General features: G+C 43.7%; 3 protein-coding genes across 3 annotated transcripts; 1 reads left to right on the top strand and 2 right to left on the bottom strand.

The window, feature by feature from the left end:
* Positions 1 to 747: 747 nt before the first annotated feature.
* On the top strand, positions 748 to 18,402 carry LOC120829480 (uncharacterized). The gene is made up of 48 exons (XM_078086217.1): positions 748 to 904; positions 1,201 to 1,439; positions 1,568 to 1,716; positions 1,843 to 1,971; positions 2,087 to 2,260; positions 2,376 to 2,549; positions 2,643 to 2,816; positions 2,916 to 3,071; positions 3,163 to 3,355; positions 3,453 to 3,592; positions 3,685 to 3,835; positions 4,093 to 4,196; positions 4,318 to 4,373; positions 5,505 to 5,617; positions 6,223 to 6,260; positions 6,948 to 7,141; positions 7,244 to 7,520; positions 7,645 to 7,722; positions 7,896 to 8,999; positions 9,128 to 9,310; positions 9,422 to 9,586; positions 9,674 to 9,929; positions 10,025 to 10,202; positions 10,301 to 10,413; positions 10,508 to 10,526; positions 10,638 to 10,754; positions 11,385 to 11,461; positions 11,562 to 11,722; positions 11,833 to 12,056; positions 12,158 to 12,257; positions 12,470 to 12,558; positions 12,678 to 12,937; positions 13,017 to 13,131; positions 13,224 to 13,421; positions 13,672 to 13,814; positions 13,927 to 14,066; positions 14,222 to 14,319; positions 14,419 to 14,505; positions 14,604 to 14,687; positions 14,779 to 14,838; positions 14,963 to 15,068; positions 15,398 to 15,517; positions 16,616 to 16,693; positions 16,788 to 17,099; positions 17,282 to 17,408; positions 17,525 to 17,643; positions 17,761 to 17,807; positions 17,936 to 18,402. Exons 1-48 carry the CDS (start codon positions 767 to 769, stop codon positions 18,104 to 18,106), a joined length of 7,728 nt encoding a protein of 2,575 aa, XP_077942343.1. The 5' UTR covers positions 748 to 766; the 3' UTR covers positions 18,107 to 18,402.
* A 470-nt stretch (positions 18,403 to 18,872) lies between these two features.
* Positions 18,873 to 21,796, bottom strand: LOC120829845 (pepsin A). Its single transcript, XM_040194364.2, has 9 exons — positions 21,659 to 21,796; positions 21,393 to 21,534; positions 21,154 to 21,271; positions 20,304 to 20,422; positions 20,002 to 20,198; positions 19,798 to 19,914; positions 19,562 to 19,706; positions 19,236 to 19,334; positions 18,873 to 19,137 (listed from the first exon to the last, which is right to left on the bottom strand). The coding sequence occupies exons 1-9, from the start codon at positions 21,712 to 21,714 to the stop codon at positions 19,000 to 19,002; spliced, it is 1,131 nt and encodes a 376-aa protein (XP_040050298.1). The 5' UTR covers positions 21,715 to 21,796; the 3' UTR covers positions 18,873 to 18,999.
* A 574-nt stretch (positions 21,797 to 22,370) lies between these two features.
* Positions 22,371 to 25,110, bottom strand: prok1 (prokineticin 1). The gene is made up of 3 exons (XM_040193874.2): positions 24,910 to 25,110; positions 23,774 to 23,899; positions 22,371 to 23,313 (listed from the first exon to the last, which is right to left on the bottom strand). Exons 1-3 carry the CDS (start codon positions 25,081 to 25,083, stop codon positions 23,194 to 23,196), a joined length of 420 nt encoding a protein of 139 aa, XP_040049808.1. The 5' UTR covers positions 25,084 to 25,110; the 3' UTR covers positions 22,371 to 23,193.
* Between the last annotated feature and the right edge of the window lie 1,151 nt (positions 25,111 to 26,261).

Raw genomic sequence — 26,261 nt, forward strand, 5'->3', positions numbered from 1 at the left:
AAGAGGAAAGAAATCTATATTTATGAAAAGGCCGAAAGAAGCTTTTTATACCTTTGTTTGGACCATCTAAATAACAGAAGTGTCTGGCTGGGTCTCATGATGAGTGTGTTGTTCTCGGGTAAAAAAAGATGTCTTGAAGATGTTTTAGAATGAATTATAAGGACGACAAAGAAAAACTACACTAAGGATCTACACATGTGTTTAGTTCCTGAATGTTTTCATTGCCTACATTCTTAAGATATTGAGTAAATAAGCAATTTGTAACCTGGTTGATAATTTGTATGGGTTTTCAGGCACAATGGTTTATTTTATTATATTATTATATAATATAAATTGAATGGATTATACGGTGCTATAATTGGTCTCATCCACTACTGCCTTTCTTCACCTCCTCCAGCTTGAAGTACGTCCAACAAGAACCATTAGCTCACTACTCACTACCTGTCAGGAAAAGCTAAATTTGGACATTTTGGAAATTCCCCTGTTCATTCAACGTGCATTCTGTGAAGGCGTGAGTGGGAGGGTTGAGGTTAGTGGTGAGTGGGGGCGTGGTCAAGTGACTAAGATCTTGCAATGTATAAAAACGAGGTCCGAAACCCAAGAGCACAGAGAAGAGACGACAAGAGCTCCCAGTCAAAGCAAAGAGAGAAGCCAACGCTGCCAGAGAAGCACTGCTTTTTCGTCCTTTTTGTCTAACTGAGCACTACTTACCTCGAAGGCTCTTAATATATATACATTTTTGTAGAAAGCTAACATAGGTCTCATCATGAGGTGCTGTGGTTTAGCTGTGATTTTAATTGTGGGGATAAGCATTCATGATGGATGGAGCCTTCCCCTCAAGTCCGTCTTTGTCACCTTCCCAGGAGACATCATCAAGAATATGACTGATACGGAGCTGGCAGAAGTGAGTAGCAGATGGTTCATTTTCTTTTGGTAGACTGAAAATCCCTGAACAGTGTGCAATCAAGCTGTGCGGAGAAGTAATTACCTAGACGGAGACCTCTATCGTGATGATAGTGGAAACAAAAATTGTTTCTTCAGAGTTTGAGCTGTATAAGAGTGTAAAAGTGAGAACAAAAACATTAGGATAATCTCTTCCAAGACAAGATTGTCTCCGTAAGGACGTACTCGACCGTGCTCATCACATGATACAATCACAATCTGGACTCATTATTGTGGTTTCTCGTTTTTTCCTGCCAGGGTTATCTGAATAAGTTTGGCTACATGAACACGGTGCAACGCAGCGGCTTCCAGTCGGTGGTGTCCACCTCCAAGGCTTTGAAGAGGATGCAGAGACAGATGGGGCTGAAGGAGACTGGAGAGCTGGACAAGTCCACCCTGGAGGCCATGAAACGGCCTCGCTGTGGGGTTCCTGATGTTGCCAACTACCAAACATTTGAGGGAGACCTCAAATGGGACCATCAGGATGTCACCTATAGGTGAGTGTGTAGAAATAATATCCCAATAGTTTAATGGAGTATCTCACCGCCGTATGTCCCCAGGTTTCTCCACTTACATTGTCATTTACAGGCCTGAAAACAGAGTGTCATTCTTCTCTCCTCCACAGAATCCTTAACTATACCCCAGACATGGAGCCCTCTTTGATTGATGAAGCCTTTGCCAGGGCCTTCAAGGTGTGGAGTGATGTGACCCCTCTGACTTTTACCCGCCTCTTTGATGGGACAGCTGACATCATGATTTCATTTGGAAAACAAAGTATGTATTTGTACTGTTTTCAATTCATGGGTGTTCTTCATATTAATGTCACACATTTGTACAATGATTTTGATCCAAATACAAGTTTAAAAACCAAAAGACTGACCTGTTTTAATTTCTGTTCAGACCATGGAGACCCATATCCATTTGACGGTAAAGACGGTCTTCTGGCCCATGCTTACCCCCCTGGTGAGGGTTTGCAAGGTGATGCCCACTTTGACGATGATGAGTACTGGACCCTTGGCGCAGGACCAGGTAATAATATTTACCAAAAGTCAGTTCTCAAAACGGACAAATTGTGTGAGGTTGTCTCCCCCTAGTGTTCCTTTATACCTCACATTACATCTATGTTTTTTTTCTGTAACTTCAGCTATCAAGACCCGCTATGGGAATGCTGAAGGTGCCATGTGCCACTTCCCCTTCACATTTGAGGGCAAATCTTACACCACCTGCACCACTGACGGACGTTCGGATAACCTGCCATGGTGTGCCACCACAGCCGACTTCAGTATTGACAAGAAATATGGATTCTGCCCCAGTGAACGTAAGCATGACAATTTGTTCTGCAAGGAAAATCACAGGTCGGAGGTCAGCCAGATGCATTTGTGGTACGCTTACCTCATCTGATCATCCTCCGCCCATTTTTGTCATCCTGACAGTTCTGTACACAGTTGACGGAAACGCTAACGGAGCCGAGTGTGTCTTCCCCTTCGTCTTCCTGGGGGAGGAGTATGACAGCTGTACCACGGAGGGCCGCACTGACGGCTACCGCTGGTGTGCCACCACCAGCAACTTTGACAATGACAAGACATACGGATTTTGTCCCAGTCGGGGTGAGGGATAGGAACCACCATTCCTGGGTGCTGAGGAGTGCTGCCACAACGGCTTGTAATTTCACAGTTTTTGTTATTTCTTTGTTTGTACAGAAACCGCTGTGATTGGTGGAAACTCTGAGGGGGAGCCTTGCCACTTCCCTTTTGTGTTCCTGGGTAAACAGTATGACTCCTGCACAAGTGAGGGACGAGGAGATGGCAAGTTGTGGTGCAGTACCACTGACAGCTATGATGACGACGCGAAATGGGGTTTCTGTCCCGACCAGGGTGAGTAACATGAATACAAGACAGAGAAAATGGAGAAGAGAAACCCTTCATGTATTTGCCATTGCGATTTCTTAATATTCCTTTGTGCATGTGTTCCAGGTTACAGTCTGTTCCTGGTGGCAGCCCATGAGTTTGGACACGCTCTTGGCCTAGATCACTCCAACATAAGAGATGCGCTCATGTACCCCATGTACAGCTACGTAAAAGACTTCTCCCTTCATAAAGATGATATTGAAGGCATCCAATATCTCTATGGTGAGGTCACGATAAAGTGTGTTATACAAAAATGCTTAAATTACCAACTTCACAACACTTTCTCTCAACCAACATCATTGTATTTTTTCAGGAGGCAAAACTGGCCCTGATCCAACCCCACCTGGACCCAAAACCCCAACCACTACCCCTTACCCAGACCCTGATGAACCCACCACCACTACAACTGCCCCAACGCCTGTGGATCCCACCAAAGACGCCTGCGAGATGACCAAATTTGACACCATCACAGTGATTGAGGGAGAACTACATTTCTTCAAGGACGGGTAAGCAACGGTTCCCTTATTCTTTGTAACATCAGCAACATGAACCCAAACCAGCGGTGGAGGTGTGTTAATTGTGTGTACATGTGTTGATCAACAGACATTACTGGAAGATGCCCAGCGAGAGCAACGGAGAGCCCAAGGGACCCTTCTCTATTTCAGAGAGGTGGCCCGCCCTGCCAGCAGTCGTTGACTCTGCCTTTGAGGACATTCTTGCTAGGAAATTGTACTTTTTCTCAGGTAATAGAGCTGCATACAGTGTGTGGGAAACCACTTACAAATAAGCCAAAAATGCAAGAATATTTTTTCTAAAGATAGTTTTCTGTCTGTAGGGAATCGGTTCTGGGTGTACACAGGGAAGAGCGTCCTGGGGCCCCGCGGCATCGAGAAGCTCGGCCTCCCCAACAGCATTCAGAAGGTGGAGGGAGCCCTCCAGAGGGGCAAAGGCAAAGTGCTGCTCTTCAGTGGGGAGAACTACTGGAGGTGAGTTAAAATTGGGTTGGAAATCAGGATGGGAAGCATGTCTGTCTCTAGGTCAGTTCCCCGGTCAAATTATACCCTGTAAGCTCTTCTTTAACTGCTATTATTCTTTGAGCAAGCCAGTTCAAACCCTCCTCCACTGTGGTTTTTCAGTTAATCTGAAATTTGATTGTTTTTCTTTTACATTATAACCAAAGAATATGATTCAAGACGTGTTTTTTTCTTGATTTTAATGAAATCCTCTGCCATTACAACCACAGGCTTGACGTGAAAGACCAGAAAATTGACAAAGGCTACCCCAGATACACAGATGTCGTCTTTGGTGGAGTCCCAAATGATGCCCATGACGTGTTCCAGTACAAAGGTAATTATAAACATTATGCTGAGCTCAACAGACTAAATCAGCATATAAACGGTAGATTGATGCATGAAATAATCACTTTTTTGGTCTTGTGGTGATTGAAATTTCTATATTTCCACTTTAGGTCACATCTACTTCTGCAGAGACCGCTTCTACTGGCGCATGAACTCCCGCAGGCAGGTGGATCGTGTCGGTTACGTGAAGTATGATCTTCTCAAGTGCTCAGATTCTTCACGCACTCAATACTGAGGAGATGAACAGGGATGAGCTGGAAATCGCCTTCAATGTTGTAGCACCTGCTTCTCTCTCCTGTGCAGGTGTCAGGGAGAATGTGATGCAGTATTTGTAAGTGTATGATGTGGAATGCGTTTGCATTTCAAAGATTGTCCATCATTGATGTTGGCTAATTTTCTACCATACATCCTTGACCCAAAGTGAAGGCAAAGCCAATTGATTTGTGGCACTGCCTTTCCCTCAGTGTGATAATCTGTGAATAGGTTGGTTCATGTGGTCTAAAATTTAAGACATAACCACAACTAAAATATTATCATACGCTATCTGGATTCCAGATTTGCTGGGTTTTGTCTCACAGGTTCAGACTTTAAAGTATTATTTTGATATTTATAGCAATTTCTATATATCTATTTTTGTGTCCTGGAGCTTTTTTGTTTTGTATAAATATATTTGGGTTTTTCTGAAAGGACTTGCACTGGAAGACAATTTCATGTCTCCTTCACTGAAATTATTTATGAGACTGCAATGTTTGGTATTTGTAATAGTTCATGCTTTCAATGCAATAAACATTCTGTAATAACTACCAGTCGTCTCGTCGCTCACCGCAACAATTGATTAACTGACATGAACATGGATCCAGATCCTCGCATGTTGTATTTGTATACATGACCATGCACACCTAACAGGAGCGCGTGTAGTCCACATGTCAACGTAACCAAGATACACGGACATCGAGATTCCCCACGTGTAAACGACAACACGACAGCAATGTCGTGATTGAGAAACTCATTTAATTCATATCTAGAATACGGATTATCTGACGCTAGTCTCTTGAAACACCGACCCCAGTGAACGCATATTACTCCGCATCTAATTGCATAACACGCCTGCCTCTAAAAGCAATAGTCCACTAAATGATTAGAATATATTTTTCCGAATATGTGACACATACAACAAACACTCCATTGGTAAATCAAAATAGTTAAAAATGGATAAATATACCGACGTTCGCTTGGACAGCGAGAGGTCTAACGTTGAACAAAACAATAAATAAGATCCGGTTGCACGGACAGGAAGCAAGGAGAGTCTCATGGCGCCCGACTAGAAAGAAGCAACTATTATCCGTTGCTAATTCCTGTTCTATTCAGCGCGTCAACGCCGGCGGAAACCCTCCTGCTCGAAAATACAAGGTAAGAAAAAACCGCGGAGCTTCTCGTGCCGGGGAAGGAAAACATTTTCATTTTCTTCAGGGAGAGCATTTGGGCGATCTGCCGCGGCTGAAGCCCGCGAGGTCCCCAGTAGAGCCTCCAGAATGCCTGAGCGTAAAGCGGGGCCACCAGCTGCAAAATGGCGACGCCGAGCAGGCAGGATCAAGGGCAGCTGGGCCCGTCCTGAAACATCTAACGCACACGTACACACACACACGCGTCCCGTAGTGTTGGCTGACCCGCGGACTTGAACACAACTGTTTGTAGCTTCGTTACACTGTCGTATCCAATCACTAAAACGGCCTCCGGGACCATTTAAGGGGTCTTTCATCCTTCAACGAACAAGATACCGAGCTGACAACAATGCCCGTTAGCATGTTAGCCAGCAGGAAGCTAATGCTAACTGCTGTGGTTCTAATGCTAACTGCTCGCGAGCCAACGTTGGTTCGAACAGTCGAAGCGTTAACTTTACACACCAGAACAGATAACCTATTTTGTGTTACTTTTATGTTACCTATGTCAGAACAAAACCTATATTGTCTCTGAATGAAAAGACTTTATAACTTGGCTGTCGTTTATTAACGTAGCCTCGTTGGTCTTAAGCAGAGGAACTGGTTTAATCAGGGTTAAGTCTACGGAAATGAAACAGTTCTGTGTGTTTGTCCCAAAGACATGAAACACCAACATCATCACAAACGCATTAACTCAGACATTCGGTGTTGTAGAGTTAGTCGCCTACAAACCTTTCTTTAAATAATACGTGGGTTTTTTTCTTTCCTTTTCTTTTTTTCCTCTGATTGTTTTCCCTTGATAATCCCCCTAATAATAATAATTAAAAATAATAATTAAAAAGTTAAGTGTCAACAAATCAAAGTGGTTCAGTGTACTTTTGGTTTTCTTTCCACCTCTGGATACAAATGTTACTGTTATTTATTTAAAACTATTTCCATATGGGGTCGGGTCAGTCTCAATAATTGCAAATGCACACAATAAAATGTGTGCATTTATAAATCAAATATATTTGTGAATCTTCTTTTTTTCATTTGTGAGTCTTTCTGTGTGCATTTGCAATTATGGAGACTGATCTGACCTCATATTTCCAGGTTACCGTTTGATATAAAGAAATTGGAATTCCCACATACTTGTCACACTATCCAAATCTAAATAAAGACTGAACGCTAAATGTGAAGTGCAAAATAAAGAGACTTTGAGAACAGTTCATTTTTCTAGTGACAAGGTCGCAGCGACCATGAATCATTGTAATTATTGCAAGAGTTGTTCTCATCTTAACACAATGCATTTTTCTTGATAGCCATGGATTCGGAGGAGAATGAGGTGGAGAGCAGCAGCGATGCAGGTCCCGCGGGGATGGAGGAACCATCTGAAAGCGGCATGGGTATGGAGTCATCAGAGGCCATGTCTGCAGACAGCAGTGATGCAGCTGCCTCTCATGCACAGGCCCCAGAATCTGACTGCCATGTGGGACAGAGCTCAGAGGGAGTTGTGGTAAGCTTCTTTTTTTTTGCGTTTTGCGTATAAATAAGATTAGCATTTTTGCTTTTGTCATTAAAGTTTCTTGCCGTCATTTTGTTGCTCCTACCCGTCAAGGTGTTTGTCCCAGAAACCAGCTCCAGTACAGACGTCAGAGTTTCCTCCGTCCACCTCCCAGACTCCTCCTCAGTGGCCCAGTCCACCAGCGTGTCCAGCGTCTCCACAGTAACTCAGTCAGTGCTTGTGTCCGAGTCAGCCCAAGTGCTCGTCCACTCAAGTGCTGCGTCTGAAGGAGCCATGATTGTTTCTGACTCGACTGCTTCTACCTCGTCAGACCTTGGGTCTGCCATTGACAAGATCATTGAGTCCACCATTGGCCCTGACATCGTGAATGGTATTTCCTCTGGCACTCCCCTTTCTGTTATATCGTAGGCAGTGAAGCATTTATGTTGGTAAGTTTGGTTATTTTTACCATAATGTAGCAGATATCTTCTCTTGTTCTGCGGTTCTTTTGTCAGGCTGCATAGCTGTGACCAGCGCAGAAGACGGAGGTGCAGAAACAACCCAGTATCTGATATTACAAGGGCCAGATGATGGTAAAACTGCACCCCCCCCCCCCCATTTCAAATTCATTGTAAAAGTTTATGAGTAAGGTATTTACATGTTATTGTATTATAACAATATTCTTAATGCTTGGGTGGGATGTTACTCAGACAGCATTTATTTATTGAGTGAATACATCTAATAGGTTTTTTTTTTTCTGCTATAGGGGCTCCTATGGTGGCCCAGATGTCATCTTCGGCCTTCTCTGATCGTGTAGCCATAGAAGGTCTCGCAGAAGGGCCCACGTCCACCTGTCGGGATCAGGGAGATCTGCAGGGCAACCTCGAGCCCGACGAACGGCCAGGCCCCTCGGGTTACAGCAGCAGTCGCCCTGACCAGCCCCAACACTCCCACCCCTCCCAGTATATGGACTGCAGTGCAGATGGTCCCGACCAGACAGGGGAGTCTTCATCTTCCTACGTGGAGTGTTCAGGCGAGGAACCCGACCAGACCCGCTCTCAGTCAGGTTTCCCCGACTACAGCGGTGATAACAGTGACCAGGACCTGCCTGGGTATGTGGAATGCAGCGGGGCCGACTCCAACCTTACCAGCCGAGGTCACTACATGGTGGACTGCAGCACTGGGTATCTGGAGTGTGAGTTGGACGAGGGAGCGCAGCCGCATCATTCCCGCAGTTACATAGACAGCAGCGAGGACCACCGGACCCAGACAAGTCGGCAGTATGGGGCGGAGTACGGAGGGGAGTGTGTTGCAGCTGCAGACTCTGAGCAGCCAGGTTGTTCTCAGTATCAAGCGAGAGACGATGACGACGAGCGGAACCAGGATCCAGACCAGCCACAGCACTCCCAACAGCAGCCGCAGCACTCCTGTTACCTGGAAAGCAGCAATGGCCCGGAGGCCTCTCTCTACGCCGACGACAGCTCCTCATCCGAGCACCCTCTGGCCGACACCGCAGGCTCAGCAGGACTTCCCGAGGCATTGGAGTGCAGCGAGAGCCAGCCGGGCGCCTACATCAGCAGCAGTGGGACGTACACCTCCAATCCAGAGCCTGAGCTGCCCCAACAATACTCACCGAGCCAAGAGGAGCCCCAAGGCTCCCAGGGGCCTCAGGGTGAAGCTGGGCTCAGAGAGATGGAGACGTCAGCCGTGGTGGGGGGTTCCGGACAGAGACCACCGAACCTGGCTGAGTTGGAGGAGATGATGGAAGTAGTGATTGTCCAGCAGTTCAAGTGTAAATTGTGTCCATACAAAAGTGCCTCCAAAGACACACTAATCAACCACATGAGAGACAAACACTTCAAATCTGCAGGTAAGATTTAGGTATCACAAAGACACGCGCCTTATAAAAAATGTTTATCCCATTTAAAAAACACATTATAATTAGAATTGTATTATTTACAATAAAATCACTTTCTGTGGTACAATGTCTGGTTTCAGGCGATGCGTCAAAGAAGCGTAAACGTGGGCGGCCTCCTAAAAGTGAGACGTTTGCCCGCCGCCAGGCAGAGAGGGAAGGAGCTGAAAAGAGGAACGCAGCAAAGGCAAAGGCTGCTCCGCCCCAAAAGGCAGAGGAAGAAGAAGATGATGTTGTGGATGCGGGTGCAATTGATGATCCTGAAGGTCAGAGATAAAGATTTCTTCATTGAACCCAGATGCTGACAAAAATCAATTATTGTCTGATGTAGTGAATCAGAATATAATCATATTTCCTTTGCCTTTGTTCATCCACAGAGGACAGTGACTACAACCCTGCAGACGAGGACTGCAAAGGAAGGCCCCCTGCCATCAGGAAGAAGCCCTCTCCTCCCATCTCCTCCTCCTCTCAAGGGCGCCCTCGACGTAAGGTTGGCCGTCCCAGGAAGTACAGCCTTGTAGAAGAAGGTTACAGCAGCAAAGGTTGGCTTTCAGTTTTGACAAAGTAAAACGAAAATCGCCTGTCGCTGCACAGGAGTCCTACACATCTTCTTTCTTGGTTCGTTACAGAAGCAGAGAGTATTGCTAAGAAACCCAGGGTGAGTGCAGACGCTGGGGTGCCTGAAGAGGCGAGCTCCTCGGGGCTGAACAACGCTCCCGCTGTAGAGACGGATGGAGACACAGCTGAGGCAGCAATAAGCCAATCCGACTCTGAGAACAAAGACCCTTCGTCAAACTCACAGCCAGAGGAATTCTTCGAGAGGAAACGCGGCCGACCATCCAAGCGTTTTCTTCGCAAGAAGTATAAGAAATATATAAACCGAAAGTGAGTACAAAATGATGAGATAAAACTGTCGTTACAAGGAGTATTACAAACTATTACAACAAGCCAGTTGCTTATTTCTCTTCGTTTTCTTCCAGTCGTTACTATAAATCCCTGAAACCGCTCCTGAGGCCTCACAACTGCTGGATCTGTGGCTCGCGCTTCCTCACTCAAGAGGATTTGCACTTCCACGTGGACTCCCACGAAGGCAATGAGCCAGAGCTCTTCAAGTGCCTGCAGTGCAACTATCGCTGCAAGCGCTGGTCTTCCCTCAAGGTCAGTTGCAATAAAGCAGGTCACGACATTCTGAGGTCAACCTCTGTCTACATGCATGTTTGCACAGCGCCCTGGAAGTCTTGTTCGCTGTTTTGCAGGAACACATGTTCAACCATGAGGGCACCAAACCGTTTAAGTGTGACGAGTGTGATTACACGAGTGTCTATAAGAAAGATGTCATTCGCCACACAGCAGTCCACAAGAAAGATAAGTAAGTAATCCGGTCAGCGTGCAGCGCATACACAAGACATCATTTGTGCTGAAGAACGCATTGTGAATAAGAAATGTTGATTTCCATCCTACAGGAAAAGAAAGACGGAGTTGGTAAGACAATTCAGTTTTTCAATGGTTAAACGCTATTTAATTTGCAGATGGCGTAATGATAAGTGTAGCAGATATTTGTAAATTCCATGGCTTTTATGCTCCTTCTTGCAGGTACCAAAGGTGTCCGAGTTCCTCTGCCCTGTGTGTCGCAGGGTTTACCCCATGCAAAAGAGACTGACCCAGCACATGAAGACCCACAGCTCAGAGAAACCACACATGTGTGATAAGGTCTGACAATAAAGGTTTTGAAATATAAAAAATAAAATAATGAACACTAATATCTGAAAAAGACAAGTTTATGCCTCAGACTATTGTATTGTAAGTGGTTACAAGTTGGTTCAATATGAAGAATTCCTTTCACAATGTTTCTGTAAATAAGCTTCACTTGAACAGCACCTAACCTTGTGTTTTGTTTAATATAATCGGGACACTTAAACAACTTGAAAGAACATCTCAAAAAGCATGGCCTGTTCTTTCTTTACAGAATTATTATATTATATTTTCACAAATATCCCATTTTCTTCCAATTTCCTGACTGTTTTTTATTGAAATCAATTTTTCGATAGTTACGTGAAAACTACCGATAATCACTGGTTCCTTTTATAACAAGCAAATATATGATTTTACATTTTATTGTGTATATGTTCACTTAATTAAGTGTACAGAATCTTTGGAAAGCAGTATCAAATGTAGGACTCCCTGTAAAGATATTTTTGAAAAGGTCAATTCTTGCTCTACCCAGCCAACACAACATTTTACTCGATGTGTGCACAACCACGACAATCCTTACAGAAAATTGAGGGCACTTATTTATCTTGTTCAAAAGTGTTGTGGAAAACTTGTTTTTTTCTTTTGTAGTGCGGCAAATCCTTCAAGAAGCGGTACACATTCAAAATGCACCTGCTGACTCACATCCAGAGTCTTGGAGACAGCAAGTCAGTATTTGTGTTCCATTTTTTTTTATCTTTCAAAGACATGGATGCCAGTAATGATGATAATGTAACGACGATTAACTCTTGAATGTGCATGTGCAAGGTTCAAGTGTGAATTCTGCGATTACACCTGTGACAACAAGAAGCTGCTGCTCAACCATCAGCTGTCTCACACCAACGACCGGCCCTTCAAGTGTGACTACTGCAAATACTCCACTTCTAAAGAGGAGTTCCTGGTCTCCCATCTGGCCATCAAACACACAGGTCTGTGTGTCAGCAGAAAGGCTTCCGCTAATTTGATTCACGACTAGTATGTTCACTCGATGAATGCAAAGCTCTACAGCACCGTTTACAACTAACGCTTTCTTCTTCAGGGGAGAAGCCGTTCTCCTGCGAAATGTGCCACTTCACGACCAAGCACAGGAAGAACCTGCGCCTGCACGTACAGTGCCGCCACGCGGAGACGTTTGACGAGTGGTCCGTGACACACCCCGAGGAGCCCATCAGGAGGCGCCGCGGGCCTTTCTTTACGCTGCAGCAGATCGAGGAGCTCAAACAACAACAACCTGATGACACACAGGATTTGCAGAACACAATTGTGAGTCTGTTTGATGTCTTCTGCCATTTATCTGGGTCCCAATTAGGATTTTAGTATGTTTATGTGCGTTATTTACACCCCCCCCCCCCTCCCTTCGTTAGGTTGCGGTGGACTCTGCTACACTACAAGCCATGCAGGGAATGGAAAACGCCTCTGTGTCCCAGGACGCAATGGGAAACACCACCATCATCTATGAGCAAGGTCAGTCCTCTTTTTATTCCAGAAACATTTCTATTATTCTGGATGTCACCATCCTACCAACAGGGGCACACACACACACACACACACAGACCCCAGAGGTATACTGTTTGCATATCACACTGCTACTTATTATTCCATTTTTATTACATTGTCAATCAGTTTAATAAAGGTTGAAGACAAAATGCTGACTTTTTTCACCGTATCCTCTTTAGTCGAATCCAGTGACCAATCTGCGCAGAATGCCCTCGACCTGCTGCTGAATATGAGTAATGCCCGGGAATTGGTTGGGAACGCCTTACAGGTTGGTGCACATCAAAATATTTATTTTGAAATATGCGGCTTGCATTCATTTGAGAAGTACGTTTGCCTTTTGTAAACAACATAGATTGTGTTTAACAGTGAATTGAACGTGCTCCTCAGGTGGCGGTGCTGAATTCCGAAGGCAAAGCTTTGGAAAAGGGCACGTGGAGCACGGTGACCACAGTACCTGGCCAGGCACAAAAGGTTGTGACCTTCCATGTGTCTGAGAACGGTGAGACGGTGCTACAAGAGGCCTTTGAGGCAGCCGCCTCTGAGACGGGGGAGCTGACCCAGATCGCCATCGAAGCCTACGAGGCCGCGGGAGACTTTGGCGTTGTGGAACAGGCGGTTGAAGAGATCAGCCACAGCCCTGGATACAGGTAACACGCGTGTAGAATTAGTGATGACCTCTGCGATCTCTTCCCAATCTAAAATGTCTTCATACATTCGCCTCCGCAGTAACAATGATGGCAGCCCTTCTCAGGCTGTGGAAGTATGCGGGTCAGAAGGCCTGAAAGGTGAAAAGTACTACCTGGCGTCAGCGCTGCCGGATGGTGTTCTGCAACAGGTGGAGGTAACCGCAAGGGATCAGTAGTTTGCCACGTAAATATCCGCCCACATGGCGTACCGCTCCCCTCTGACTGTGTCCTCTGTTCTTATGGTCAGCTGAGCAGCGAGGCTCCAGCCTCTCCCTCCACTGTCAGCTCTCCTGGTCTGAGCACAAAGAGGTTTTCCTGCCGAATATGCATGGAATCTTTCCACGGACGTTCTGACATGGAGAACCACAAGAGGGCACACGTAGACCCCAACACGTTCAAGTGTCCTGATTGTGATTACACCTCCACGTCCTGGCAGGAGGTCAAGGTGAATCCCTCTTAAGTTGTGCAGCAATATCTTTACACTGAATAGAAATCTGTTTTTTCTGGCAAAGGCAGACAATATTTGCAGAGAATAATTAACACACTTCAAAGCCGGCCATGAATTGACCCCAGGTTTATAAAAGCTGCCAGAAATAACACGTTCATGAACATTCAATTGCTCATTAAATAGAGTTTAAATATGGGAAAAGAAAGCATTTCTGTTTTAAAACCCTCTTTGTTAACTATTCTTTTAGGCTCACATGGAGCTGCATTCCTATTTGCGCCCTCACAAGTGTCCAAGCTGTAGCTTTGCCTCCAAGAACAAGAAAGACCTGCGGCGACACATGATGACACACACCAACGAGAAACCGTTCTCTTGCCAGCTGTGTGGACAGAGGTGGGTTTCCTTAACATCTGGAACCTTTTATGCAAAATCATTTGTATACATTCACCAAAGGTAGTTATGGACAGCTGCCGATGTTGACGTATTTTCTTGCCCGATATCTCAGGTTTAACCGTAACGGGCATCTAAAGTTTCATATGGAGCGTCTCCACAGTCAGGATCACGCGGCTCGCAAGAGCCGCACCCCAACGTCCCAGAACACTATCATAGTGAATAGTGATGAGGAGGCCCTGGCCACACTGCAATGTAAGGAACACAAACAATATGAATATATTATTATTATAATAGTTATAGGGTGAGACTGTATTCAGTGGCAAACAAAATCTCAAAAGATCTCAAACTCAATGTGTGTGCTTTGATGTGTGTGTGTGTGTGTGTGTGTGTGTGTGTGTGTGTAACAGCCCTGCAGGCAAATCAGACAGTGATCACTCCAGAGCGGTTGCAGGCGCTTGGACAGGAGCACATCGTTGTAGCTCAAGAACAAGCGCTCTCCGACACGGTGCTCACACACACACAATGCTGCACATACCCTTTTTTGCAATAAGAATGGAGGCAAATTTGTTAAGAAACTAAATGTATTCATTTGTACATTAATTAGGAGGAGGACACGTATATCCAGCAGATAACCACCATAGATGGACAGACAGTTCAGCACCTAATGACGGGAGAGAACCAGGTAACTGAGGTACGAGCCATTTTGTAGGTTCTACTACAGTATATATTTATATCAGAGCAGCCATTGTATATTCAAGCTTTCGTCTCTACTCATTTGTCCCATTGCAGATTCAGTACATCATCTCGCAGGATGGCGTGCCGCACTTGATCCCTCAAGAGTATGTAGTAGTAGCTGATGGCAACCACATACAGGTCGGTATAAGAAGTCGCAATATCTGAGAACTACATGTGTTTTGTTTTAAGGGGATAATGTCATGTTCTAACTGCTCTTTTGTTTCCTTAGATGGCAGATGGACAGATCATCCAGTATGAGCATGACGGGACCTTTCTGCAGGAGCAACAGGTGAGGCTGAGATTTTGATCACTCCACAGTTAGAGATTAAGCTTGACAAAGTGAGGCAGATAACCTAAAACGCTCCAGAGTAGTTTTTTTCTTGACAAAATCTCGCTCCATGTTGTGCGTTCAGATCGCTGTAAGCCACGACGGTCAGATCCAGTATCTTCCTGTGAGCACGGAGCAGCAGATGGTTAATCCTGAAGATCTGGAGACCGCTGCCCACTCCACTGTCACAGGTCGGCTGTCTTGGAAAACAAATTGCACTTCCCAGTATCTATATTTAGTCCTCCACTTCATTGATTGTTTCATTATCAATCTATTAAACATCACGCCAGTGTGTTTTTGTCACAATGGAAGGGGAAACACTGTAGATGCTTTAGAAAATGGTAAACACGTATTCCTTTATAGATAATGTGCTAAAACATACTAGACCACATGTGTACTCTAATAGGTGACTATTTTATGATCTCATTCACTTTAAACAATAACAAGCTTGAAGCATGAAATCACCTCCACGGTGAACACCTACAGTAAACACCTTGACAACTACCTTTTGTTCTCGTAGGCGCAGCAGACTCTGCCGTGGCTCAGACCCAAACCGTCTACACTGAAGCTACAGCCGAGCAGCTCGAGCAACTGCAGCAGCAAGGCATCCAGTACGACGTCATCACCTTCACAGAGGAATAGACGGCTTCTTAAGCCCGCTTGGATCCAAATGACTAGAAACCACTAGTACAGTGACCTCAACTTATTTATGCATTCAACTATGAACGAAAACATCCGCCGAACTGTCACCTGCCTGGCGGCAGTTGCACTGATCATTCAGATAAACAGCTTTTTGTAAATTCAAATGATTGCTCCAGTTGCTTATAACTTAATCGTAGGGGCTGTCTATTTAAGAGTTCATTTAGCAAGGTAGGTCTCTTCTGTAATTATTTAAATATATTATTGTTTACATGCCTCAACTGTCTCCATTTGCAAGACATCAGCTTATCTCACACTTTGGAGAATATACTGAGTGTGCAAAGGAACATTTTAGTTTGGAAAAGGGGTGATTTATGTTTGCTCTGTAATTATGTTAATTGTTAGAATGCCACAACATTGTGTTTTCTAAATATTCATATGTACATACCTTTGTGTTGGTCTTCTGTTGCACGATGGAGGATTTGTTTTGTGAATCTGAAGTGTTTAATAACCTGAGAACTGATACCAAATAAATCAGTTTGTGTACACTTGTGTAAATGATATAACGTGTCTGTGAATGAATGAAATTGAATAGGATTGATTTTGTTCATAAAGTGACGTATATCTACATTAATAATGTCTATAATTATAACACATTGGGCTTAATACAATTTTAGCCTTAAAAAGTAGTCACTGTTTGCTCACTCAGAAATGAGTTTGTGTAACGAGGTATTGTAAGGCTGTATGTCGTTTGTGTGTCACATTGCGTTCTAATGTGATATTGTGTCAACATGATGCAGTATGATGAACGGTTCGGGGAAATGACAGGAACAAACCATCTTAATGCTATCCCATACAAACACACCACAAACTGCCACCTCAGGAACTAGCATGATATATCCTGACTATATATGTACATATATATATGTATATATGTATGTATATATATATGTATATATGTATGTGTATATGTGTATGTAATATATATATATATATATATATATATATAGTGTGTGTGTGTGTGTAGGGACTCGTCTATGTCGGCCTGGACTACTTCCCCTTGTCTTTGGCAGGGAGGGGCCTCAGATCCTCTAAAAAGGGTGGAAAAGTTACAAAAAGTGCTTATTCCGCATTACAATAAAGATGAAGTTGTCCTTTGTCTTGATTATTTTACTAAGTAAGATTTTTTTTTACCAGAGATGTATAATTTATAGATGTTCTGTTCTTTACTACCTGTAATTAGACATTAATAAGAAATGTTTGTTTTGCAGGGATCCCTCATCTCAAAGGTCAGCAGAACATCGAGGAGTTTGAGCACTTTCTGCTGAGACTGCGCTTCCCTTCATTTTACAATACTTACAACAAGTCCTGCTGTAAACTCTATCCAGGAGGATGTTACAAGCTCCTGGACAGTGCAGGATTCACCTGTGAGCTACTAAAAGGAAGAGTTACAAAAACGGAGAAAGACGGCTGGATCGAATTTAAAATATCAAATGTGCGTTTGGTGGACGGAGGATATTACAGATGTATTGTTCTGGGAACCCAGAACCACGTATACCAGGATTACTATGTGGAGGTCTCTGGTGAGCAGTTTTCATTTTCATTAATGTGGTGTTGTAATTTTGAATGGTGCAAAAGCCTTGTATGATAACGCACAGGCAAAGAATGCAACATTTTAGTGTTTTAGTGTGTTAGTTTAGCGGTTGCAAAGGTTAATTCCAGCCGTATGCTTTGGAAGCCAACTTGATAATCTTGCATTTTGCAGAAGGTTCAGCTCATGACAAGCAGTCTCAATCTTCCCTGACAACAACTGTCAAAGCCCCCAACATCTCCACAACACCTGGAGACGCCACCTTGCCGGCTCTGGCACAGGACCACAGCGACAGCGACAGGTATGCGCTGCACTTTACTCTTTTTCTGCTGCTAGTCGGGCAAACATTGCTGTCAGACGGAAGATAATATATCTATATATGTATATACATGTATGTGTTATTGTTTTCTTCTCCAGGGTTCCATGGAGTTTCAGTCTGCCACTAGCCGTCATTGTGTCCATTGCAGTGATGGTTTTCATCACTTCAGTTATCGGGATTGTTTGCTGCCAAGTGAAGGCCAAACCTAAACAGCCGTGTAAGCAGTTCTCTCCTAAACTGATGATCACAAAGATCTGAGTGTCTGGAAAAAGAAGTTGTGACTTTTTTTGGAACGCTTAAACAGAACTAATGTGATGTTATTTTTTCCTTCTAGACAAATATGGAGAAGCGCCGCGTGAGTCACTGAAACAAGAGGCCACGGTAAGTGCTGGACAGGAAACACGATGCCTCTGTGATTCATTGTCACTTCTCAAAAGCAGATTAAAAGCAGTTTGTGCTTCAGACCTCCTCCACAAGAAAGTCACATGACAAAGGTTGTCTCCCCCCAGGAAGTGAGCGGCACAGTCTACACGACAGTGGACTTCAGAGCTCACCCGAGACCAACAGAGGTGTATGAAAACCTGAGGGTGCACGAAGCACAGCAGGGGTCCCCCGACTCCTCCTGCAGGGCGGAGAACGACGGGATGGTGGAGTACTCAACACTGGCAATCCACCAGTGAATCCACCTTCATTTGGGATTTTAATGAGACCGATTTTGCATTTGCCACTGTTGGAAATGTTCCAGTACGAGTCATGCTTGCTACTCAGACAGGGCAGAGTTTTCATCCGGCAGGGAGGAGCCAACAAAAACATACATTTGTGGGAAATTGAAATTGAAAATTGGATTCATTTTCGGAGCTTGACCCCTGTAATAATGATTAAGCATCTGCATGACCTGCTCCTTTTGTTTTAACTATTCTTTTTTTCATCTTTACTGAGTCCCCTAACTTTATGGAGGTGCGATAATAAAACATTTAACTACCCTGTGTATATATAGCATGTGTTGTTTGTGAAAATGAGAAGACTTAAAAATGAAACCATGCATTACGGAAATTAACCGTATCAGGTGGAATTGAAACAAACTGCCTTTGACGCCTTTCGTCAGTGTCCACAGGTATAAAGATTGCGTCATGGGGTTATCTTTTGTTGAATCAGTGTCTGTCTGTATAGATTCACGGTTACAACCTAGTCCTTTGGCTATTCTGAGAGGTGCTCGATTTTCTATTCTTGGCCTCTTCTTCCCTTTCACGATCCTTTTGCAATCCTCTATAGAAGGTCAAGGTTGTCTTCAGAGCGAGCGAGTGAATAGAGATTCTTATTTCTGTGACATTTGAGTACAGCGCAACACAAAACTAAGGCGACTGAAGATGTCTCCAAAGACAACGTTGCAGCCCTGATGTGTGATCTCAGTCAAACTGACGCACATACAAAAAAATCCCAGAATGATTCTTATTGCTGTAATCAATTTAATTCAAACGCATATGTTCAAACATATTCTCACTATCACCAATTGCACCATTTTCTTCTTTCAATCAGACAAGCCCCTAAGTATACATTCAAATGTCTCATTTGATTAGACAGACTGGGCCAGGCCAACGGTCTGATTCTCCGTATCGAAGATGACGTAGAACTGCCTGATGAAGACATCTCCCAGGATCCAGAGCTGTTGGGAGCCACCCTGGCCAAAGCCAGTGCTGCAGCCGTAGGAGCTCTGCGAAAAGACGACAGAAAATACGTTTACTTCCCACAAATCTTTCATTTCAGTGCTGGGAACGTTTTGCTGCAGTGGGCGGCCGGGGTCGAACTGACCTGTGAGACGTAGGCAGATGCAGGGATGGTGAAGGCCTGTCCGTTGAGAGTGAAGGTGACTTCAGGCATGCCTTGGATGTTCTGGCAGTTCACTGTAGCCTGAGAGAAGAACGTCACACACACGCACACACAGTTGAATCCCGTGTTGCAGCTCAGGTTGTATTTATTGGCATTGTATGGGTTCCCAGCTCAAGCAAGTAACCCCGTCCTGCATAATTATTTTCATTTGAGGGATTTGACGTCAGAGCAGGAACTGTTTGTTAACTCTGGGTTCAGAAAATGGGGAAAATTTACTTCAAATGTTACGTTATGATGGTATGACTCACCTCTCCATTCTGGTTGGCTGTGGCTCCAACCCAGGAATTCATGTTGTTGATGTCATTGGTTGGGCCAACAATCTGGGAGGTACCAGTGTCAATGATGGCCTGGCAGCCACCAGTGCAGGCCACAGCCTGTCCATTGATGGTGACACTGGGAGGAGGAACCGGAGGAAGTCGATTACAGCCAAGTTGATTAATTTGTGTCTGTGCTTAGTACTTTGTGTACTTTGTTTTCTTGGTACCTGTCCATTTGGATCTGCCAGTAGGTGGCAGAGGTCAGAGGGATCCATGTGATTTGACCGGTGTAATGGCTACTGTCAATACCACCGAAGGCCACCTCACTGCCCTGCTCACTATTGCTGAGAGAGGGAAACAATTATTACAGATATGAGATGTCAGACAGGAAATGACGTCACAGGAAACACACTTCCATCCTCTTTTAGTACCCGCTCAGGTAGACGGAGAACAGGGACTGGGAAACAAGTCCCTGCTTGACCATGTTGTCAAAGACAGGCACAACATTGTCAGAGGCGATGCTCTGGAAGGCCAACCCCAGGATGCCATCGGCTGCCATCTGAGCCATGAAAGGAGCTTCTGTCTCGCTGATCCCAAACACCTGGTTTGGCACCGTGATGCCTCCCACCTGTACACACAAGACAGCTGTCAGTCACAGTTCAACCGAACACAGAGATTTGCCTTTTTGCAGTGTAAATAGACGATGCATTTAGCTCCAGGGGGTTTTAGTTACCTCAACATTGTCACTTGCCAGACGTCCAGTCATGCTGCCGGTGCCGTACTGGATGGACAGAGTCTGGTCGCCCCATTGGAAAGTGCTGGACTGCCCTGGGTTGAATTTATTGTGGTTGTCTGCAGACAAATGGGGTCTTTGTCATCTTTTGCTGATACTTTGTAATCTTTATTAGTTGTTAAATTAGAAAACAAATAGATGTTCCACTACTAAAATACTGCATTACAAGTTACATTTCTAAACTAAGTTATTTTCAAGTAGAAGCTCAAACTTATTAGCAGGAACATATACATTTTATAGTCAATTACATGTACTGATGTTGCTGAATCACATTCACAGTATTATATATTATTACAATCGTGGGTTATTATTAACATGCATTACTATGCATGTTGCAGCTGGTGACAGGGGGAATTGCCATTACTTTAGTTTGTGAACTGATAGCAAATTTTATACATTTAATCAAAACAGGATTTGTATATCAAATACTATTTTGCATTACAGGTAATTTAGCAGACGCTTTTATCCAAAGCGACTTACATTACATTTTTAACCCATGGCTTTCACATTTTGTCCGAGGAGCAATTAGGGGTTAGGTGTCCTGCTCAGGGACACTTCGACATGGGACATGGAGCAGCCAGGACTCGAACCACCAACCTTGTGCTTCCCAGCTCACCATCTCTACCCCCTGCGCCACGACCCCCATTATAACAAGTAATACTGATCAATTAAATAAATGAAACCTCAAATTTGAAGTTACACACGGTGCCTGTGAGCCTTTCAGCCGCTGTGTAATGCAATAGCCAAACGTTTAACCCCCAGCAGGAGTGGTACACTCAGCAACACTTACTGCAAGCCTCGCTGGAGCAGTAGACTGAAGGGACCCACAGGTTGGAGGAGCCGGTGTCAAAGATGACGCTGAAGGACTGAGGAGGGTTACCGATGGAGATCACACCGTAGTAGGACAACTAGAGGGACACAAGACACAAAGCCGACAGTTGCAAATGACATAAACGGGTCTCAAGCGTTGCATTAAATAGTCACAGTGTCAAATAGCTGCTGTTTGTGCTTTAAATGGTGTGGACTTACGTCAGCATCGTTGGTCATGGACTCAATGCCAGTCTGGTAGAACTTTGCCATGGGGTTGTATGGATGCTGCTTCCTATACTGTTCCCACAGTCCTTTCTCCTGGAGGTTTTCCCTGGCAGTCTTCCCCTTGATCAGGGGGATCCTAAGCAGAGAAACAAAAAGAAAGAGTCATCAGAATGGACAGATGTCTGAAAGTGAGTAGAAAGAAAAAAAATAAAGAAAAATAAAGGAATTGGTCTCTCCTCAACCAGACAGGTCACACTTACTTGTGCAGGCATTCGGAAAAAGCCACCAGGGCTGAAAGGACCACGAGCAACTTCATTGTTTCTCTTCAGCGTTCTGCCCAGAGTGTAATTCAAGCCACCGAGTCCAGCCCTTAAATACAAAACATCAAGGTTGTGTCTCCAAAATGCCCTCCCACATATCTTGATGTGAGTTATCAGCAGGAGATAAGAACTATGCAATGTTTTCTGGAAGCAAATATCGCGTTGGACAAAGCAACAATTAAACCTTTCCTGGAATTCTAAAGTTCTTTGTAATAACCATTTGCTTTCAAATTACGTATGCTTCACTCTAAAGACTTTGTTCTGCTAAACAACTGCACTAACGTTATGCAAGAGTTATATAACAGAGCTAATGTTTAGCTTAGCATAGTTCAGCTTTTTCCTAAACTCACAGTCATAGAATACACGCAGGCAGAAATGATTTTGTAAAGGGAAGCTATCAAGGTGAGAAACAACCGTTGTTATGTAACAAAAGATTTGACGTTACTGTACCTGTTATTGTTATTTCCTGTGGAAACTTTCCACTTTCCAAAAGTGTGAGCGGAGGTTACCTGGGCAGCATTTTTTGAAGTATGACGCAAAACAAAGACCCAGTAATCTGCAATGATGTGTGCTCCAGCTGCAGCGAATCCATATTCTGCAATCTGATTTTGATTGGAAAATCAAAAGAAAAAATGACTCGCCACATTTAAATGCTTGCTGTTACATTTTATTGCATCCGGTTCCACAAAATATATATTTATGCATTAACTTTATTCCATCGTCAGGAAATTGGAAACTTCATCTAAGCACAGTGGTGAAAAAAATATTAATTATTTTCTTCTGTTATTTTTCTTCTAGCAAAGGATTTGATGTCATACAAAATATATTGAGGTGAAAATGAGGCAAAGAACAAACCTCAAGATGCTAAAATCCTGAAAAACTACAAGGAAAAATAAACTTTGATCTTCCAAATGTTGGGGTTGAAATCGGTGGCGATCCGTCAGTTATGTCATCAGTTAGAGACGGCAGTTTTGAGTTTGCTTGAGGCGGCAAAGGACGTTTTGACCTTCATCATAATCAAACTAGAGAGATTAAAACCACTCGACATACCATAACCCTCCATAACATAACATAATGTTTATTCAAGCCACATAGAACGCACAAGAAAAGAAAACTTCATAGGGCACTTTTTCAATGTTGTAATTATTCATTTATTGATAATAGTATTTATACATATCTTTTGACTACTTACATAAAGTGAGCATGAAAACAAAAGATCAAACGTTTTAATCTTTTTCATTTTGTTTAAGTAAAGTGTTGGACGTCTGCCGTGGCTCTTGTTGAGGTGTGATTCTCTTGACATTTCTCTCTCTGTGTCCATGATGTGTGGAAACTATGTTTTATAGAGCATAGAGAACACAAATGAAGAATACAGGCATTGAAGGTTAAATATGTGTTTCTGATCCAAAGCCTGTTTTTTCACTCTGAATGCTGTTTCTGATCTGATCTTCTTCATCTGAATGTTTGGTCGGCTGTTAAAAGTCCAGGCTTTTGAAGTCGTCCGTGCATCTATACTTGCTTTCACTATACCTGCTGCACATCAAGTGGGGGAGACAAGGGCAGGTGTGATGATGCCTTTTCCCTAGATAGGGCACCTGGAAAAGGGAAAAGGAGAGGGAGGGATAAGCTCACAATTAAAATCCTTCATCGGCTGACAAGAAGAGTTGATAATCTTAAAAATCTCGATTTTAAAAGTTTAAGAGTGAATTGACAGACTGTTGTGTTCTCCAGATGATCAGAGTGATGTGTGGCTCTGATTGGCCGGTTCACTCTGGAATAGATCAATAGCTTCTGCAGTTATCAGCAGCTTTTCTAAAGCTTCAGCCAACCTGCCAGCAGCTTGACATAATCTCAATTTCAACTAGGAGTGTGTGTGTGTGTGTGTGTGTGTGTGTGTGTGTGTGTGTGTGTGTGTGTGCACATGTGTGAGTGTGAATGAGAGAGAGAGAGAGAGAGAGAGAGAGAGAGAGAGAGAGAGAGAGAGAGAGAGAGAGAGAGAGAGAGAGAGAGAGAGAGAGAGTGTAATACAGAAAGATTAGTGACATTTCTCCCCACCTTGTGGCTAAATGGGTGGCATTCGTCCCCTTCGATGCCTCTTGGAACGCACATCCTCAGGCCCCTCAGCCACAGACTGACGGCGCAGCAAAGACCAAAACCACACTGCAGGTCCCTCTCACAGGCCTGCAGCACAGAGGGAGAGACGGGCGGTATGGACGACAGGGGACAATAAAAGAGACAGACATGCAGAGTACTTTTAAGGCCATGGGACTCAGTTTTATTTATGTTAATGGTGATACTCTTTTAATGTTTGAATGTATTTCATTTTTACTTATTGGAATAATAATGTATAATAATATCTGTACAGTCAACGGCACTTTATCCATTGCCTGTCATCTCTCTAATCCATTTACAAATGAATATCAATCAGAGAATTGAGATGATTATCTCTGTTCTTTTCCATTGGACTTGGAGCGGAGGAGGATGTGGTCTCCTGTCAGTCATCGCTAATCACATTTTACAAAATTATCTGGAAAACTGAATCGTGCCAGTTATCTGGCACGATTCTGTAGGTATTTTTTGTGTGCAGTATTTTCAGTTTGAATCCAAGAAAATCAAACCAAAAATCAGAAGTAAGGAGTATCAAATACAATATAATTTAAAACAAACTCTGTATTTGGATTTGAGAGCAGCACACTTCCAAAGCATTGACAGAATTAGCTCAGAAACAATTTGTCAATGAATCACAGTCATTTATCTACCAAAACTGTCAAATATGTCCGAGTCTACTAGTTAATCAAATATAAAATATAACCATTTGCTGCTTTCGCTCTTTATATTGTTCTAATTTCTGTGTTTTTAGGGTTTGTAGTGTTAATCGGACAAATAGATGATCACTTCAGGCTCAGGAAACGTGTGATCAGCATGTTGTTTTTGCATGTTACAGACTAAATGAATAATTAAGTATAAACAAAGAAATACAAATACAAATTAAGCTGTAATGAAGATAAGTGTTAGTTGATACTCTAGTAAGTAGTAACACTTGAATTTAAAATCAGTGTCTCAATACACTTTAAAAAAAAAATCACAGAGAAGATGATTAAAAAAAAGAAAAATGCCTTCTTTAACCAGACACGACTGAAAAGAGAAGCTTGAGTAATGAGTGACAGCGGAGACAGAAACCTCTCACTCACCCCTGTGATGATGGCTCCTCTGGAGCAGCTCAGGGACACCAGCAGGACGGACAGCAGCAGCGCCCTGAAGACCATGACAGCAACAAGAGATCTGGACTCTCTCGACACTGGACAGCAGTTTTTCGCGCTTCGTCCGTCACCTCGCAATGGATCCCCGGAGGTCTGCTCAGTCATGAAGGTTCCCAGAACTCCTCAGAGGGGGAGCCACGCTTTCTCCCTCTCTTTATCTGCCTCAGACCCCCGCCCGGCCCTCCCTCCCCCCCTCACCACGTCTGAGAGCTCCCCACGCCCTCCCAGCCTGTCTCCTCTGGAGCTTCGTCATCTTACTCCTTCGGACAATAGCGATGATGGAGGCGTAAGGAGGTCCTCTCTGCTTGTCCATCTTTGCCCGTCGGTGTCTGACCGAGCAGCTGCGCAAACAGAGGGTGACAGATTTTCCATGACTCGAGTGGTTCAAGCGAACATGGAGAATATGCTCAACAAGTGATGACATTCATATGAAATGAATTGAATTTGACGCCTCTTGGTGAGAAAAAGGGCACAGGTGTCGTGACATTCAGAGTTATTTCTCAGTCTGAAGCAGCCGGGACAAGACAAATCAGCATCAAAGCCATGGAACGAGTTTACTGAAATTACCACAAGATGACTCATAAATGAGCTTGACGTGTGGATTGAAATTCATATTCCTTGTTTTATTATGTGTCACAATGCCCTCTATTTTTACAGCGTTCATACTGAAATAATTATGCATATCATGTTAAAAACATGTCATCTTTATTAGATAAGCTCCACTGCAATCAGTGGTGTTTGCAGTATCGTGACGATTCTTTGTTTGGTATTATTTTAAATGTCTATTTTGAGGTGAATTAACATTTCTATATCTTTTTCTAAGATTATTCCTTTCCAGGTCTGATACGGTCTTTAATTACTTCACTATTTGCAATTGCTTGATTTGAAAACACGTGACACACATTTCTAAAATTTTGAGCAAATTTGGAGAGACTCCGTTGTACCTCAATGACAACGCTTATTAACTCTGGTAGCACTTGGTGAATAATGTGTGCCAAATTACTTCTGGTTCTGGTTTAATTAGAACCCTCACTAGAGCAGGCAAATATCAAATAATCTAGTCTTGTATTGACGGGATACGCGATGCATTAGTATGTGTGATGCACTACCATGGATGTGTATATGTGACAAGGAAAACATACATCACATATATGAGACCGTGTGGAATATTTTGCATGCATAATCGTGGCCTACGTGTGTTCTCCGACAGTGACGAGTTGTCAGCGGAGGCGTGTGGGCTCGGATTTAAGCAGTGAGGAGAGAAATGTGAGGGAGCCACGGGG

Source organism: Gasterosteus aculeatus, chromosome 2, assembly GCF_964276395.1.
Source record: "Gasterosteus aculeatus chromosome 2, fGasAcu3.hap1.1, whole genome shotgun sequence".
NCBI lineage: Eukaryota > Metazoa > Chordata > Actinopteri > Perciformes > Gasterosteidae > Gasterosteus > Gasterosteus aculeatus.

What these genes read in the sequence shown, in the direction of transcription:
- LOC120829845 (XM_040194364.2), bottom strand. Translation starts at nt 21,714, where the DNA reads ATGAAGTTGCTCGTGGTCCTTTCAGCCCTGGTGGCTTTTTCCGAATGC. An exon ending in CAGCCAACCAGAATGGAGAG is followed by an intron (nt 19,335 to 19,561) that starts GTGAGTCATACC and finishes TTCTTCTCTCAG; the next exon opens with GCTACAGTGAACTGCCAGAA. An exon ending in CATCTGCCTACGTCTCACAG is followed by an intron (nt 19,138 to 19,235) that starts GTCAGTTCGACC and finishes GTCTTTTCGCAG; the next exon opens with AGCTCCTACGGCTGCAGCAC.
- LOC120829480 (XM_078086217.1), top strand. Translation starts at nt 767, where the DNA reads ATGAGGTGCTGTGGTTTAGCTGTGATTTTAATTGTGGGGATAAGCATT. An exon ending in AGTGGGGAGAACTACTGGAG is followed by an intron (nt 3,836 to 4,092) that starts GTGAGTTAAAAT and finishes TTACAACCACAG; the next exon opens with GCTTGACGTGAAAGACCAGA. An exon ending in ATTACAAGGGCCAGATGATG is followed by an intron (nt 7,723 to 7,895) that starts GTAAAACTGCAC and finishes TTTCTGCTATAG; the next exon opens with GGGCTCCTATGGTGGCCCAG.
- prok1 (XM_040193874.2), bottom strand. Translation starts at nt 25,083, where the DNA reads ATGACTGAGCAGACCTCCGGGGATCCATTGCGAGGTGACGGACGAAGC. An exon ending in GAGGAGCCATCATCACAGGG is followed by an intron (nt 23,900 to 24,909) that starts GTGAGTGAGAGG and finishes TCTGTGCTGCAG; the next exon opens with GCCTGTGAGAGGGACCTGCA. An exon ending in GCCACCCATTTAGCCACAAG is followed by an intron (nt 23,314 to 23,773) that starts GTGGGGAGAAAT and finishes TCCCTTTTCCAG; the next exon opens with GTGCCCTATCTAGGGAAAAG.